Source organism: Primulina eburnea, chromosome 6 (genome assembly GCF_022965805.1).
Source record: "Primulina eburnea isolate SZY01 chromosome 6, ASM2296580v1, whole genome shotgun sequence".
NCBI lineage: Eukaryota > Viridiplantae > Streptophyta > Magnoliopsida > Lamiales > Gesneriaceae > Primulina > Primulina eburnea.
The window spans coordinates 29,701,486-29,720,703 of record NC_133106.1 but is presented as its reverse complement, the minus strand read 5'-3'; the positions used below and the strand labels follow the sequence as shown (position 1 = coordinate 29,720,703).

The 19,218-nt window shown below is 32.0% G+C and overlaps 1 protein-coding gene across 1 annotated transcript; it reads left to right on the top strand.

Annotated features, from left to right (window-relative positions):
- Positions 1–17,018: 17,018 nt before the first annotated feature.
- LOC140834125 (protein LATERAL ROOT PRIMORDIUM 1-like) lies at positions 17,019–18,839 on the top strand (the record flags this gene model as incomplete). Its single annotated transcript, XM_073198783.1, has 2 exons — positions 17,019–17,985; positions 18,419–18,839. Coding segments are annotated over 2 exons (1,308 nt in total), but the record flags the coding sequence as incomplete, so codon positions are not given.
- Positions 18,840–19,218: the final 379 nt, after the last annotated feature.

The window sequence follows — 19,218 nt, the reverse complement described above, 5'->3', positions numbered from 1 at the left end:
GACGGGAAGAGGTAATTGCATGGATTATGGGTTCTGATTGTATTTATATTAGTTATGGACGGACAGTGTGAGAGGGGAAATTATAGCTAGAGCTCTACTAAGGCCAAGAAAAATTTAAAAATATTAACGAGTTAAAATTATTTTATTTAAATTGAAAGATTCCTAGGTTTTAATCTATTAAGTTTTTAAAATTGGTTTTTTACAAAAACTTTTGTTTTTTGACGGTTTATTTCAAGGGCAATTTGGAGAAAAATACATATGTCTATAATTAATTTAAGATTCAATACCCATCATTTTTTTTGTGTTTTAATACCTACCGACAAAAGTCCAACTTATTTTTTACTTCATGTTTCATGTATTCTTACATTTTTATCCTTTCTGATTAATAAAAATTGAATAAATTCCTATTTTATTGGTCAACTTTTCTTTCCACCCCACCTTCCCGATGTATTTGAATGACATATACATTTAATTTAATATTTTTTATTTAAAAAAAATTCGCAATTAAGTATTGAACTTTTTGAAGTACTTAGTTCACTCATTTACTAAATCAAGTATTTTAAAATTGAAATTAAGTATTTCACAAGTAAAATTAAGTACTTCAAAAAGTTCAATACATAGTTACGATTTTTTAAAAAAAAAAACAAAAAAAAAATTTAAAGTTACTGTACAAAAACTAAAATTTGAAATTTTATTGAATCAAAACTCAAAATAAAATAAAAAAAAATTTCTGAACCAAAAAAAATTTGTTTTACCACTGAAATATTGAGAATGATTATTTTTTATTTTTTTGTGATATACTTGATTTTATGCTCATTCATATAAAAATAATAATAATGCGAAATTATATTTTTAGGCTGTGTTTGGTGTTCCATTTAAGACGAGTATGAGTTGATAAATCTCTCGACATCCCTTGTTTGGTTTCTTCAATAAGAAATTAGTCATAAGTCAAAAGCCCGTTACAATTTTTTAATCTAATCCTTAAAATTTATCCCACCATCAATACTTTGTTCTACCATCACATTTATCCTCGTATTTCAACTTCTTACGCCTTTTATTATACGTCCCACATTCATCCTATTCCACGGTCCATGTCCCTCCTTAAATTTTTTTCTTCATAAAAATATCTGAAATTTCTAGTAGAGTTCTCAAAATGGATTAGATCTACCGAGTCTGCCCGTCCCATACAAACAATCAGTCTATCTGTCTCGCCCCGCCAATAGAAGTTTGTGAAATGTTGAGGATCAGCACGTCCTAACCCACTAAATATAACTAAAAATTGATTGTTCAGTTCGTTCTATAATGCTACATAGATAAGTTGAATTGACAATTTTTCAATCCCACCAAATGACATACCGACTTATTTTGACCGCTCTAATTTCCATGCCCTACGAGGAGAAGAGATTTTAGTTATCAATATAAAATAGAGAAGATTTTAATATCGGAATTACAGCCTGTTAATATCAATTCATTTATTCTCTATGTTGGCGGAGAGATTTAGGCTTTTCAGCATAAATTAGGAATCCGTAAACCACCCACCCTACTCTTAGAAGTATTATTAGGTGGAGGCAGTTTAGATAAACATATTTAAAATAAATATTAGTAGGTCTTTTGTGATACGGTATGACAGATCTTTGTCCGCGAGACTGATCAAATATGCTTGTATTTACAATAATAAGTAATATTTTTTTATCGATAACTCAAATAAGATATATGTCTCATATATAATATTGACTCATGAGATCGTCTCACTAAAGTTTCGTGAATAAATATTCTATGAGGAAGAGAAGATTCTCCATTGTTTTCTCCTTATTGACTAAATTTTGAGAAGGCACATATTCAGGGTCGTGCCTATTAAGCGGCAAATGAGTCCAATGACTCAGGCCCATCTCTTTTTTGAGACCCAAATTTTTTTTAAAAAAAATTATTATATATAATACTAGTTATTAGATTTCCCAAAACCAAGTATTTATTAAATTGAACTTGCTTAGCCTGTTATCGATTTATTTCTCAATCTTCTCCAATATTCATCTGCAGACAAGCCTTAATCGATTGCAGTCGTTGCGTCATCTCTAGGTTTGATTGAAAAACCCGTGAGGAGCTGTAAGTCTATTTTCTTGTATTTGCTTTGTTCGGGCTTCTAATTTTTTATTGTAGTTTTTTACTTTCTTCGGATTTTTATGTTGTATCTATAATCTACGCTTTTTGACTGAAATTTTGGTGGATGTAATGCTTATCCTGCTTTCAAATGCTCATATTGCTTATAAAATCTTGTTGACTGTCTCGGTCACAGTAGCAAGTGTAGAGCGAAGTTTCTCAAAGATAAAGCTCATCAAAACCTTTCTACGATCAACCATGTCACGAGAAAGATTGAATGGATTGACTATGTTATCGATTGAGAAAGAAATTATTGAACAATTTGATTATACAGACTTGATTAGTATTTTTAGCTCTAAAACTGTTAGATGGGTTTTTTTAGTGATTATTTTGGACATGTTTGATATTTTTGTTCCTTTAGTTATTTTTATTATCTTTGACGTATTGATTTAATTTAAAAAATTGCTATGGAACTAAAAAAAATATGAACACACATTATGATTCAGATGTTTCTTTTTAATAGTTAGACTCAGGTCCAAATATTATTATGATTGGCCCTGCACATATTATTATTTTAATTGTAGAATTGTACGTTGCATGTTAAAGAATATTCATGCTTCACATAGATGTATTATCTAATAAAAAGATTACAAAAATCATCCCGAAAATTACCATATTTTGAGTTTTCGTCTTTTAAATAGTTAGAATTTCGTACTAGTGTAATAAGTTGATTTTTTTTTCTCAGTGCTTATATGGTACTTGAAGATGTTGGCAATATCTAATGATATGTTAACAATGTCGTAGCTGTATTAAGATTCTAACAAGAAAAGAAATAAAATTATATATTTTAAAAAAGAATTATTTGATTAAGATCAAATTTTAACTAATTGGATGACCAATTTGCTAATTTTTATCTACCTGATTTCACTTACTTTTATATCTCAATAATTCATATTTTTTGAATGGGAAAAAAGAGATTTTGAAATTTTGTTAGAAAATTCAATGAAAATAATAATATATTTAATAATTCAGACATTGTATTTATTATTTTAAAGTTCAGCATTAAGGTAAATTATTCAGTTGTTTACTCCGAATGAGCCATAAAATCCAACTCATACATAGGAATGCAAGTTGAATTTACCGAAAGCCGGCCATCAAACTTAACGTTAGGATATTAATTTCTTTTCTAAATCCTATGCTAAAGTATCTAAATTTATTTTTTCGAAACATACTGAAATTGTTTTACGTTAAATTTAATGCCAAAAAAAATTATAAGTTTTGTATCGTATAAATGATTCTAGGAATTTATAAGTTGTAAGATATTATTTTGAAAATAAATTTTTAAATAATTTGGATATAATTAATAAATTACTTAAAAACATTGACATATCTAGTATTGTAAGAATTTTTCTTTACTATCATACATGCTTAACAAAAATTACGTAAACAATGCAAAAAGTTGTTTTTAAGATGGTTTATTTGGAAAATAATAAAATTCACGAGGATTGTTTTTTGTTTTTAAAATATTAAAAAAAATTACCATATGCTTTTCCGAACTAAACTCTCAAAATTAATGAAGACAACAAGTCAGAATAAAAAGTAAAAAAACTAATACATTCATCAAAATTACATTCAAACACAACATTTAATACTAGCTCAATTGGTACCAGGATTGTGCTAAGTACCTATATATCCATGTAGTCTTAGGTTCGATCCTGGAGAGGTACAAACTCCAGTGCATGGGCTGGAGTAGCTTAAGTAGCTTATGAGTAACGATGCCTATGGAAAGCCCGTGAGGGAAGAGTTCCAGAGGGGCTAAGACCCATAGAGCAGAGCCCAAGATCGGGATAGCCTTGGGTCGTTACATAGACCCATCTCGCAAACAGTTTCACCAAGTTTAGACCCGTCTCTTTTTTCAGTTTAAACCAGGACCATTGTCCTCCCGGGAGCATATAATAAACTCAAGCAAACTCTATCTAACTTGGTAATCAAATCACATCAGCAGTATGTATATAGGGGTGTTCAAACTTCGGATAAAATCGAAAAAACCGAACACTAAACCGAACCGAAAACCGAATTTCATAATTCGGATATAAATGTTAAAACCGAAATTAATTTGGTTCGATTTCGGATTATAAATGTCAAAACCGAACCGACCGAAAAAACCGAAATTTAATTAAATTAATAATGTTATTTTTATTTTATATTATTTATTGAGATGATATTAGTGAATGAAGAATTATTTTGAATAATACTTAGTTGATTATTGTTTATGTAATTCATTTTTACTTTATATTTAAATATTTTACTAAGAAATCATTTAAAAAGATAACATATTATATTTTATAATATATTTATATTGTTAATTTAAATAATTGTATCAAAACCGAAATAACCGATCGAAATAACCGAACCATTTCGGTAGAAAATCGAACCGAACCGAAGAAAAATGGTTCGGATATCGGATTATATATTTGTAAAACCGAAAACCGAAAAAATCGAAATAAAAACCGAAAACCGAACCAACCGATGAACACCTCTAGCTGTATATCATCGTCACCATTTGCATAGCCATTGGAATTTTCTTCTTGAATGACTGAGATGAAGAAAATTCAAACATTATCTATATGGAAATAGATAACTAACCCACCTAGTTCCCCTGCCATTGTATGAGAAGCTTCGTAGCTTGTAGTTATGGAGGAGAAAAACTCTCGGTGTGTTTGTATAAGATGATCGGTCGATCATCTCACTGTAAAATAAAAAATGCGTAGTGAAATGATCGACCGATCATTTTATACAAAACAAAAATAAAAATAAATATCTCGATGTAACATAGAATAACTCATTTAGAATAACTCATTTAGTTATCATAATATTGGACCACTAAAATTTAGGCCGTGTCTACATAGTAGAGATTGTTGGATGAATTGCACTTAAACCCTATGATACTAAAACTACGTGTCATTAAATTGATGGTTGAAACCCTTGAAAACAATTTGGCTCCTACATGTATTTTGAATGGATTTCATGAACAAAATTATTTCGAATTTACTGTTTGAAAGTCAAAATTATCGAAACACAACTATATACTAAACTCATTTGCCAGCACAATCTCTCTTGTAAAATTCTTGAAATTAGTTTTGGGAGTTATAAAAGGGAAAAAAAAAAAACATTTACATGCAGAATGATATTTTTGACGCACTGATTTCAGAACGATTGCATACAAATGCATTAAAGAGTCATGTGTAATACAAAAAATTAGGAAACTTGCTCTTTCATGTTTGTCTTTTTACGATTGTAGTCATCTATGTTATTGACTTTCAGTTTTAGTCTATTATCTTCGTTATTTTGTGCAATTTTAATTTTTTTACTACATAACGCTGATGTGTCAAGTGTTGAGTAAGCAGTTTCATATAAAATAAAATAAAACTTCAAAACAAATGACAAAAAATTCCAAAAAAATGAAGGGCACGTGATTAAATTCAATCTCGATAATATAGCGGACGAAAATCATAAAACACCAAGTACAAAGGGTGGGAAAAACAGTTTTCCTACAAAATTATCCACAACAAGGTTTAAGTTTATCGGGTATTTTGTTTGCTTGTTCTAGATGGATGAATACTTTTTTATTATTGGTTTGATATTTTTGTTTAGTTGATATGTAATTTGTGTTTGCTTTCATTTTGGTAGATTTTGGAAGATAACAATTTGATTTTCTATCTTTTTGTTAATATTTGATTTTGAAGGATATGCTTCTTATTTTATGGGTATTTAAGACGAGAAATGCGCGTGAGAAGTGTGCGAAATTTGAAATGACTGTGCCCACACATTGAAAAGAGTTCAAGAAGACGGATTGAATAACTGTATTAATTAAAATTTTAAACAATAATTAAACAATAAATGAAATTATAAATAAAGATAAATGAATAACATATATAAAAATAACATAATTGTTGGAAAGGTTTATTTAGGTCTCCTGCATGGGATTTATTTGATGAACTCCCCACTATAAAACCCACCCAGGTTTTTGTGTAATAGCAAAAACTTGTGTGAGACGATCTCACGGGTTGTATTTATGAGACGAATCTCTTATTTGGGTCACCAATGAAAAAGTATTACTTTTTATGCTAAGAGTATTATTTTTTATTGTGAATATGAGTAGGGTTGACCCAGTCTCATGGATTATGATCCGTGAGACAGTCTCACATGAGACTCACTCTTGTATAAATTGGTCTCAAAATCTTGGGAACCGTTTATCTTTCAATGACCGTTGGTATTTCTTTTTGGACTTGCACAAATTTGCATATACGTAAATGGCTACTTTTCTTTTATATAATTTTATTCTTTTATTAAACGGCTATTTTTTTCTTGATGAATAATTTTTTTTTTATCATAAATACATCTTGTAATGCTTCAATTCTTTTTCATCAAATCCTCATTCTTTCATCAATTGTAATTTCTCTCTCTACGTTTTATATTTCACAATTCTTTCAAGCATTTATTACCTCTTTTTTTTTTTGCTTCATTCTCTAGTCCAAAATGTCGAAGACCCAAATCACTTCACCACTGATAGGATCATTGAATTTTTTGAAGAAGAGTTGTTGGATGATACTGATGAAGAATGATGGTGTTGATACTTCAATAAAAACAAATGCTAATTGAGGTAGCTAGCTATAACATCATCCAACTGAGTACTTACACCATAAATCTTCGATGACAAATGAGCTGAGAGTGAAAATTCTCGATCTTCAACATTTAATGTTTTCTTATTGAAAACACTACAAGCCTTTGTGACGACTGAGTAACCAAAAAATATGTCATTATCTGATTTAGCATCAAATGTTGAAAGATGAGTTTTATTATTATCGTAAATATAACATTTAAAGCCAAATATATGAAAGTACGAGAGATTAGGCTTATTCTCATATATTTCATATGGTGTTGATTGATTCTGCACAAAATCTCTGTGAAATTCATGAATCATCAAGCATGTCCAAGCAGCCTCCTTCATAATCCAGTTTCTTCATTCAGAAACTCTGCTTTGCTGAGGACTTCAGGCAGTTGAGTATTCACAGTGAATCCCTTGTTGTGAGAAATATAACTCAAGAGTTTTATTAGTGAACTTAGTACCTCGATCACTTTTGATCTTTATTACTGAATTGGATTTTTCATTTTGAATGCGCTTGAGATATTCAATCAGTTGGTCATGTGTATGATCTTTAGCACTTAAAAAAATAACCCATGTAAATCTAGATAGATCATCAACAATAACAAGAGTATATTTCATGTCCCCTAAGCTTATTACTCGTATATGACCAAATAAATTCATGTGCGACAATTCTAAACATCTTCAGTTTGCTTCCTTTATTTTTAAACTTAGATCTGATTTGTTTACCTAACTGACAAACATAACATATATGATTATTAAGAAATTCTTTACAAGGCAATCCACCATCTAAGTTTAATTTTCATAAGTTATTAATTGATTTAAAATTAATATGATTTAATCTCTTATGTCATAACCACTATTTATTATTATTAATGACAACAAAAACATGTCGGCGAGACTAGACAATTACTAGTCCACTCAATGTTAAAAATTTTACCATTTCTAATACCAGTTAACAATGTACGATTATCAACATCTTTAATTACTCTTATGAAATTCACTAACCGTTATCACAAAACTAATTGATACTAATCGAATTATAGCACAGATTCTCGACAAGTAGCACATCATTGATCACAACATTTTCATGAGTAATTTTACTCTTTACCACAGCCTTACCTTTGGAATTGTAACCGAATATGATCTTGGGTCATTCATATTTGATTAGATCAATCAATAGTTGGGCTTGGCCAGTCATGTGTCTCGAACAATCACTGTCCAAGTATTAGACTAAATTTTTCATCTTCTCTTTATTTTTGTTATGGATTTACACGTTGACTGTGCGACCACTTTGTTTGTTTAAAACATGTGTGTAATGCTCTATGTGCAATGGAAACAAAATATTGTCTCGCCTTTCTGTTATCATTGGTTTGTATCTCTTTTGAACATGTTTGTTGTTGCAGTATCGGTTAGGCATACCTCTCATTGAGTTATGACTTGCCTAAATGAATCTTCTACCAGACCAATTAGGCTTAGTATTATAACTCTCATGTTTGTAACCAATAAGAAACTTTCTGCCCTTGTTCATTTGTTCAACATGTATCTCAATTTGAGTAGTTGGCTCCTGATATTCATATATCGCACTAGACTTAATAAAGTTAATGTGTTTTTCTTTGCATATGTTCAGTTTTGATATAGTATTGCGGTCAATATGGTGCTATCAATAGTATTGAAGCCAAGACCGATTTTGTCTCTTGACGGCTTCTGAAGCTCTTGCATTTTTTTTAGGCTGATTGATGAATTTTCCACAGTCTGACCAGCTTAGCTAAATTTTTTCCTAATAAATCAACTGTTGATGCTCAATCAGCACTCGTTCATTCTTAGTCTTTAGCTTTGCAACTTCTTCTTTAAGACATAACACTTCGCCTGACTGTTCTCGGTTAGAATTTGTTTCATTGTCAATTTGGCTTGTTTGCTTTGCTTTTAATTCCTCAAATGATCAACAAAGTGTATTGTACTCATTAACCATATCATGTAGTGCAATAATGAAATCATCTCGTGCAAAATTAGTTGAGCTAAAGTCAAATACATCTTCACTACTAGATTCCAGCTCAACGTCCATCATGAGGCACTGCATTTATTTTTCATCACTCTCACTGGTGGAACACTCTGACTCAGATGAGTTAGAATGAGAATCCGCCCACCTGGCCTTACTTTCATTGGCCACTAGAACTTTTTGATCTCTTCTCTTCCTGAATTACTTTTTGTCATCCTTGAACCTCTTCTTCTTGTCATGAGACTAGTCTTCTTTGTTAGTTTGGTTTCTCTCATCCTTATTTTCTTAGGATAGTCAAATATGAAATGATCGGCTTTCTCACAATCAAAACACACATTGTCCTCATCAGTGTAATTTTTTTGGTAATGCTTGTGTCTGCTTCATATTTGAAAATTTCTCTAGTTTTTCTTTAAAAACTTGCCAATTTTCTTGACAAACAATGACATCGCATAATGGGTTAACTGTTCGGCTTACTTTTATTTCGAAACAAATTGAACAATGGATGTAGAAGTCACGGCCTTCATTAGTTTGGCAGTCGATTCATCATCAGTTCTCAAATCCAGTTCAAATTCATAATGAAACGTTAACTACTCGTTTTTCTTTAAAATATACTAGAATATTTTTTCTTTAAACTTTCGGCCACACACACACACACACACACACACACACATATATATATGTATGTATGTATATGTTTGAATATACTTTGCACCATTTAAAATCAATTCACCAACTAATTATTTGAAATTCCCAAAAACGCAAGTCGTAAAAGTCAATCAAACCTAAAACTAGCATTTTTCAAAATAATGTATAAGCATCTTCAATCATCTCAAAACCACTCAAAATCATCAAAAGTCGTAAAATCTTTAAAGTAATCTTAAATCATAAACATAATGTGAAAAACTAACAAAGGTCATCGGGTTATATGCATCATCAGTCCAGCATGTTCAACCATCAAATCCTCCACCAACAACAATATCATGCTCACCTGCATCGATCACACCTAGTGAATCTATCGACTCAGCGAACTTTAACCATGATAACAAGTAATATATATACATATATATCCCAAATCCATCCAAACTTAACATAACACCTTAAAATACACTCATAAATATTTCTTAGATGTAAACTTACGCTCTTTGACTAATTTCTCAATTCGTTTTATAACTTAAACGTATGTCTCAGTTTTAACCCAAATCAACTCGAAACTTAACCAAACTTTACCAGGCTTGAACCATAGCTTTTTAACACATTTTTATACCCTATACAACACAAATCAAGCCAATTACAATCATTGAACAAGCCTAAACCTTTCTGGAATTTATGCACCTTTTATCTTGAAACCCTAGCTTGCACGTACCTTCATATCCCTCGACTCCAGCCCTTAACCACCATGTACAGCCACTAGCTGACCATCCTAGGACCATTACCGAACCCTAGGGACGTTGCTGGACCAAGCTTAACAAGCCTAGAAGCCACAACCCCCAACCCGATCAATACTAGCCATGCGCGCCCAAGCGTCACGCCACAGCCCCTTGCCTTCGAACCAGCCCTCATGCGACCACCCTAGGACCATCATACCATCCCCTTAGTTCCCTGAATCCTACAACATCTAAGAGCCGTGCCCCTATAGGAAACCCTAGCTGAAATCCCTAGCCATAAAACCCAATTTTCGTTCATCCTCTGCCCTATCTTTTGTAGCATTTAAACGTACACCTAAGGACCCTTAAACATGTTGAAAGACGTCCCTTGCCATAGCCCTATCATGGCAGCCCCTTTTTGCATCATAATCAAGAGTTTTAAAAGATGAAAACTCTAGTTTTGTTCATGTTATGATATAAAAACGAAAATATAAGAAGTGTATCATGTTTTTCATGCAAATATGTATCAAAACATATAATATGGTATGAACGATGATTGAAAGAAGATTAAGGTGTGCCTTTGCATATTTTACGCTCGAAAAACAACTTGCGATGCGAGGAACGTGGGCGGAGAGGGATAGTTGGTCCCCACTGAGCCGGGGGGTGCTTGTGGGGAAAATGATCGAATACATTGCCTTGGTTTCCATACCAGAAAAAGGACAGCTATGGTCACTTCGTCGCTGTGTTTTTCCTCAAATTCATGTGATGGCCTTGAAAACGTAGAGTGTGTGCATGTTGTTGCTATTGGGAGAGACCTATGGCTTTTGTGTGATGTGTGTGTGTTTTTGGGTGGAGGAGTTTCGGGTTTAAGGCTTATTTTGATATAAATAATAAGGTACAAGCTTAAGCCTGATAACATGGGTATAATAGGCCCATTAGATGGTAGGAAAATTATTTCGTTTAGAAAAGTTTTCGAAAATATTAGCTGAATTCCCAAAGTCTGTAATTTCGTAGAAATCGATTATCAGTTTAAAATACGATTCGGCGTGTAAAAACACCTCAAAATATCACATTTTCAAAAATACTCATAAAAATATACCATATATTACATAATTAAAAATAATTATTTAATAAAATATTTTCCCTTATATGGTCTCCGATCTTCATTCTTCGATCGCATCTCGAATAACCTTTAAAACATAGTTTTATGCATTATATATATTTAAAACATGTAAGCATGCCTATCACATTCAATAAATATAATTAAAATAATTTAATTAGTCATTTTCTATTTTCCTTATATTTACATGCAGTTGGATTACGTTTTCGCATTTTGGACCTTACACATAAGCCTTAACATATGTGAACCGATCATGCAGTTCAAGTTTATTGAGATCTTATAATTCTCGTATAACCATAGTTTTGACATCTCATTCTTGCAAGAGTGCACTCATTACTTTCAAGGCTATTTCACGATTGTCATACTCTTTGCCACAAGCAGCCAATTCAATTATGATGATCCTCATTCTTTCATCAAAGTCTAACATAGATTTACTGGCCTTCATCTTAATGCTATCAAACTTTTGTATTGCAATAGACCATTTGTTCGCTTTCGTTTGGTCATTACCCTCGCACAACCAGATCAGTTTCTTCTATGTGTATTTGGTAGTGGAGCACATCTTGAATTTGCTAAAGGTACTATTATCCTGTATTTTATACAAGATGTCATTGGCAACATTATCCAGATTTTACTTTTTCTTATCTTCATCGGTCCATTCCATTCTTGGCTTTTCAATCATCTGTATAGAATGTCAGTGATGTCAATGACAATGTTTGCTTTCATGATTTTCATTAGTCCGTATGTGATGATGTACCACATATAATCGTCTTGTGCAACTAAATGAGCATGATCTTTCAATCATCAAAATGCTCTTTTGAGAACATGAGAATTTTAATGAATAAGGTCATTTACGTTTTTGTTCAGAGACAATAAAAAAAGCTATTTGATATTACTTGTTAGGATCAGAAATTGATTTAGAGGGAGTGAATAATCTCAACATATTGAAAATTTGTTAGGATCAGAGATTGATTTAGAGGGGGTGAATAATCTCAACATATTGAAAAATTATTTCGGTTGGTTATATGACACATACATGGAATTCTCGCAGTTGGGTATCAATAAACGGACAGTTGAGTACTGCACGGAAAAAAGCTCACTCATACGATTTGAACACAATAAATGGTTTGGGTATGAAACATTTAGGCTAAAAAATGAAAGCTAAAAGCAGAGTAACTGAAGTTTAGATTGTACAAATTTATAACTGGATGTTCGTACACTTCACCCCTTTTTCATCATGGAAAGATTTCACTAAAAGATTTTGATAATTACAACGATTTGCAACTGTCCACTTCAGTAGCTGAAACTCTTAGTATCTCACAAACTTAATACAAATTATCAGTGAGACTTTTTACTGTCAAATTACAAGTATTTCATATTGAAAACACCACGCACAGTTGATCATTGATGATCTAATAAAATCTTTTAAGTGTATGCTAATGAAAATCTCAATCTATTTTTCTTCTTGATAGCTTGAGAATAATATAAAGCTTTTTTAAGGTCAGGAAAGGGAGATTGATCGCTCACTTAATCTATTTATAGGCTTCGATCCCACGGCTAGGAAAATGAAATATGATATCCATTCCAAATCAAATAGTTGTTGGTCACGTCGTTTTCCACATCACCGTCCTTTCTGAAAATCATACAATGTGGGTCGTTTTGTTGGAATTCTGACATTTACAGGTAATCGGAGACGGTACAAAATTCTTTATCTGATAAATCAGCTGGATTATGATCCTTAACATAATAAATTGATAGTTTTTAGGAAATATCTTCTCACGAGCCTTACTGATTTAGTTGAGTAGGGTTAACTGTTGGCTGGAGTAAAGGTTGCTCTTGTTAAATTGATTTCGACCATCACTTTTCCAATATTAAGCACATATAATTTTTTTAGTAAAATTTAGCTCGATTTGATGTTGCTAAATCATCCATAGTTAATTAATTTAACAAATTATTTGAAACTATTTTACGTATAACAAAATAGTGATTAATAATATTTTATATAAAAATATTAATAATTAAAAAAACAAGCTTATAAAAATCAATTTTTGGCATTTAAATATAAATTAATTATTTTAAATTATTTAATTAAAATATTAATGAATTTAGCAACATAAGTTATTAAACCGTCAATATTTTTCTAATCAAACCGTCGCAAAATATCGACAATTTAATAACTTCCATCGTTGATGTTGCAATGATTTCATCGCTAGATAGTGACGGTTTGATTAGAAATCGTCTTTAAACTACTTAACAATAGTTTAATGTTAGTTGGTTTGGCCACATTTTATTTCATGCGACGGTCCCTTCAATGAACCGTCTTTAGATTAGAGACAGTTTGCTATATGTAGTCGCCAATTTAGCCACCGTCTTCATAACTCGGTCATAATATATCAGTGACAGTAGATTTAGCTACGAAATACAAAATTATTGTTAAAATCGACGCTAAACTTATGTGTGTGGTATAGATAATGTTTTAACTCATTTTTTTCATTTTGCGTTAAATTATTTTCAAAATAATAAATACAATTATATCTTTCCAAAAAGTTTTATTTAATATTTTGCCCAAGGAATTTTGATTCCCAGCTTTAATAAATCTCAAAATGACAAAAGATGAGAGTGATCCAAACAGCAAATAATAAATAATAAATAATAAATAAATAAATAAATAATAATAATAATAATAATAAAAAAGGAAGCGTGAAGTATACGCGAATGGGAGAGCGTGGAAGAAGAAGGGATGAAATCGCGGGATATGCAGGTAAAGAACGATGCAGGCGTAGCGTTGGGCTCGAGGAAAACACGCTTTACTTATTCCGTCTCTTTTTTATTATTATTATTATTACCGTACAATAATTTTACTACGAATAATATATAATATATTATTTAATAATTTAGTATTTTTTTAACTATTTTCTTAAGGATGCAATACTCTTAACTTTTGAACTACAATTATAATTCGATATATTTTTTGAAAAATTATAATTCGATATTTTACTTGGTAGTAATCAATATCAAGTTTTGACATAATAAATCAGTATGAAATTCAAATTTTAATCTATATTTTGAATTTGGATGTGACAATATTGACAAAAATAATTCAAACAATTTGATTGCTTTTGTTTTATTTACTTGGATCATATTTTTTAGCTCCAAAATATAGTGCCAAAAAGTACTATTAAATTAAGTTTACATTTTTTTAATAAAAACATTAATTTTTATCTATATTATTATTTTTTATGCAATAATCATGTTTTTTAGGATATCAATCAAACTAAAACGTTTGAATTATTATACAGTTAAAACAACAACTTTTCAATAATATATATATATATATACATATATTAATTAAGATTTAAGTGTGAGCCTTTTTAATTTTTAATTTGGTCACCAAAAGTAGGTTCTCTGAAATACTCCTCTTTCACATTGTGTTATGGTAAATAAAATATTATATTTATTTTTAAAACTCAATTAGTCTAAAATTACAAATTAATTTGTTTCATTTTAGTTTTATAGAGAAAATATATGCGTATATAGTTACAATTTTTCGGATTATTTCATCCTACCCCTGCAGGCACTGCCTGCAGGGGTACATCCAAGGGCCAGAATTTTTTCTGGCCCAATTTTATTTTTTTTAATTTTTTTTTCCCTATGAGGTGAAATCTCAACCACTCATATGAGGTGTGGGCACCCATAATCGAACTAACCCAATTTTTCAAAGGTTTTTTTAACTTTCTTAATCAAATCTAAACGTATCAATTTTAACAAAATGAAATTATTGTCCAAAAATACGAATTTCTGATTCTATTTTATTTGATAAAAAAAATATTATATCTAATGACAATTTGTGCGTCACTGTGGCTTGTGTATAATCAAGCAAGCTTTAATGCATTAAATGGTTAATTTTACACCTTATATAAGAACTTATCTTCCTATTATAAATTTGAAATCATAGTAAATTTTAATATAGGTCTCGATTTTTACGAGTTTATATCCATGAGTATGTTCATTCAATCTATATTTGTATTAAAGAAAAATAATTTTCATAAGTTAAATTGGATCAAATCAGATATCTGTGTTATAAAATTAGATTAAAAATCATCTACAAGAGTTTTTGTTATTTTTGTAATGAGATTACACTTCATTATTTCGAAATCTTAGCTGCATATCATTTTGCAAATTATATTTTAAAATACTTATTTTATGCGGCACATAGAAATAACAGCACATTAATAGCAGTTTTAATGATTGAAAAAATTAATGCTTCCCATAATGGATTAAATTTAGTTCTCATAATTAGACCAGGACTTGTACAGTCACGAAAGGACATTAAATAATTATTCTATTTATAATAAATATTATTATTTATTTATTTATTATTATTATTATTAGAAATATTATATTATAATACGGAAAATACTACACAGTTTTCAAAGTTCGGATGATATTATATTTAGATTTTTTCTTTGTTGTTTGTCAAGACAGAAGTCAACTGCTTGGCAGAGTGGAGATGGCGAAACGATGGGACTAAACTTGAAAATATAAATTTAAAAAAATGTCACTATTTTCGATTGAGGAAAAATTTCTAACAATATAATTATTATATTTTGTTAGGAATGCGTAAATGAGTAATAATAAATGTACGTGTGATACAATTATTGGATTTTAAATAAAAGATACATTTATTTATATAATTAAATGAACATGGATTTGTGAACACAAATTTTTTTTGTAAGAACGTTTTGCGGATGAATTTTATAATATAAATATTTTAATTAGATCATTCATAAAAATTATTAATTTTAATGTGAAACGTATTGTTTTCTAAAATATTAAATTGATGTCATGAAAACAAACTAAAATTTCATGTTTTAAATATATTATAAATTAAGATAAATCAATATATATAACATTACATATATATAGTTTCATAAACACTTTAATTAATAATAATAAATATATTGAAAAAAAATTCAACTTTAAACTATAATAAATTTAATATTAGGTCAAAAAATTAATGCAATAAAAATATTTTATAAGAAATGTTGTGAAATACTTGACTTTAGGGTTCTAAAAACAAAACCTAAAGAAAAAAAGAAAGAAAAATCAACCACCAGTACCACATAACTTTTGCTTTGCAGATTCTCTCTCCAATAATCGCAGTATTCTCATGCGATGGAGAGGAACCCACCTCATTTTCCACTTTCTGATATACACAAAGAAACAAGAAAGGATGAAACAGCAATACCATGTTTTCTTTGAATCTTGATTATGGAGAGAGAAGCCAGGCATGGGTCCAACAATGTCACAGCGGTACAGAGATGATATAGCGACAAATATGTACGTTTCTGCTGCGATTTGTGTAGTATATGGTTGTAGGGGTCTCCCCACCTTCCCTATTCCTTCACAAATCAAGGGTTGTTAAATAATTAATTGTTTGAAAATATTTCTATGTGTGCGTCTGCTTTTCTGAGCGTATACAAGTTCTTGCAGAGAAGCTTTTTGCACCAAAAAGTGGTAGAGATTTGCAGTTTATGGTAAATGTGGAGTAGAAGAAGCTCAGCAGTAGGCAGAGGGAAGAAGAATCCGCCGTCCCTTCAGAAGCAGCAAGTGCTGGCTTTTGATCTGTATCAGTCTTCCTTGGTTCATTAAGATAAGATTTACTGCTGAAAGAATTGCAGAGACCCCACTTCTTTTTCCAGTGTAAGATAAACGAGGCTTGTTAAATTCTTTTCAAGATTCGGAAAAGATTAGGTTTTTCTTGCAGTGCTTTGATGGAGACGTGCGGAGAGGAAATTTTGTGGTGCTTTTTTGTTGTGTGCATTTAATTTTGTGGTTTGTGGAGAAGAATCTGCAGTTGTGGCTACTAGCAGGAGGCTGCAGCCTTCGGATTCCGGCGCTTTTGCAGAGTGGGTGGCTTCATCTTCCTCCGCCGTGGGGGACCTCTCGTTGGGCTTCAATGCAGGCCCCGCCTCTGCCGCTGTTGGCTCCAGCGCCGTCAATAGCAGTGGTAGTCTTTGGGCATCCGCGAACGCCGCCTCAGCCGGGAGATATATTAACAACGGGATTCCCCCTGAACTCTTCTTCGTTGCGCCTGCCTCGTCGTTTCACAACCAGCACCACCGGGAGGCTGCTGGCGGGGCCACCATCAACTTCGACTCTAACACCCTCACTTCCTCCAACTCCGCTGGTGTTGGGGTTGGAGTGATCCCTCTTCTCGCAGCCACCCCTCGTCTAGCGCCACGAACTACCTTTGCAGCTGATGAAACCACGCTACGCACCTCGTGCAACCGCGGCGGCGGCGGGATTCAGCTGATGCAACAACAACAGGGACATAATCCTTCTTCCCACATGAAGAAACCCATGAATTTTGATCACACGAAGATGCTTCAAAGTGGAAGCAGTAGCGGTGGAAATATCGGCGGGCCTTCTTTATTTGGAGCCACTTCCTGTCAAGACTGTGGAAACCAAGCCAAGAAAGATTGCACCTACCGGAGATGTAGGTCTTGTTGTAAAAGTAGAGGTTACGATTGCACCACGCATGTAAAGAGCACTTGGGTTCCGGCGGTGTGTCGCCGCGAGCGGAAACTCACGGCCACAGCTGGATCTTCGCAGTCTACTTCTGGTGTCAAGAAACCTAGACTCGGCGGCGGTGCTTCTCAAACAACAACCACCGGATCCCCTACCACAACTTCCAACACCTCCCCTCCAAGAAGCTTCGACACCAGTTCTAGCCATCAAGGTACATTTACATTATGCCTCAAGAAATATAAACTCTCAAATTTCTTCACTTTTAGGTTATTTCTAATTTTCATTTTACTTATTGTGATCTTATTATTTACTACATTGTTAGATTTTATATTACACATGTATGATATAATCATGAACTCCACCATATATTCTGCGTCATATATATGTATATATAAATATACGATGATGATGATTTAGACTTGAGATTTTCCGTGGTTCTGTAACACTCGTTATATGTATATGCTCCTAATTTTTTTTTGACTAATAATGAGTTCTTAATAGTTATCTATAATCTTCTTATTTTTGATATTTTCAAATATATTCAGAAGATTTATGAGTTACACGATTTTGCAGACATTTTAGTCTTTACCTTTGTGGAATAACATAAATCTTGATGAATCCCACATCTTATATATTCTATATAGATGCAAGTTTCAAAGGCCACTTGCCTGGCCAAGTGCACGCCCCGGCAGTATTCAAGTGCGTGAGAGTGACTGCACTTGACGACGGGGAAGATGAGTTTGCATATCAGGCTGTTGTAAGAATTGGCGGCCGCGTTTTTAAAGGTTTTCTATATGATCAGGGAAGAGAATATGGTTTCTCCCACATCTCGGAGCTCCATTCGGGTGGCTGCACCGGTGGTGGCGGCGGCGGCGGCGGCGGCGGCGGAAGAAATGGGGCTTCAATTCTTGATCCATCTGATGTAGTTGCTTCCACTGGTAGAGGGTTGCTTGGGGGAACGAGTTATGGTAACACCATAAATTGATTTTCTAAATATGTATGTACTATTCGATGTCAATTTGGTAATAAAATTTTTGAACCCTTATTATGGAACGAGTTATGGTAACACCATAAATTGATTTTCTAAATATGTATGTACTATTCGATGTCAATTTGGTAATAAAATTTTTGAACCCTTATTATTTACCTCAATAAGATTGCTTCTCTTTATATTTTATCAATACATCTCATGAGGATAAAATTCTGGATAGAGGGACCAGAAGTTAGGGTGTTGAGTGTTTTTGAGTATTGTTGTGTCTGTATATATTATACACAACGACGACTGCTGCGACGACGACGACGACGGCGGGAGATTTACCTAAACCTAACTTAACTAAACATCAAACACAACCCATGGGATTTGAACATAAGATTACTACTAGGTCGAGGGATCCTTTGCTTAGTTTCAGCTAAAGGAGAGCCTTCTGCGCTGCGCTTAATCGTT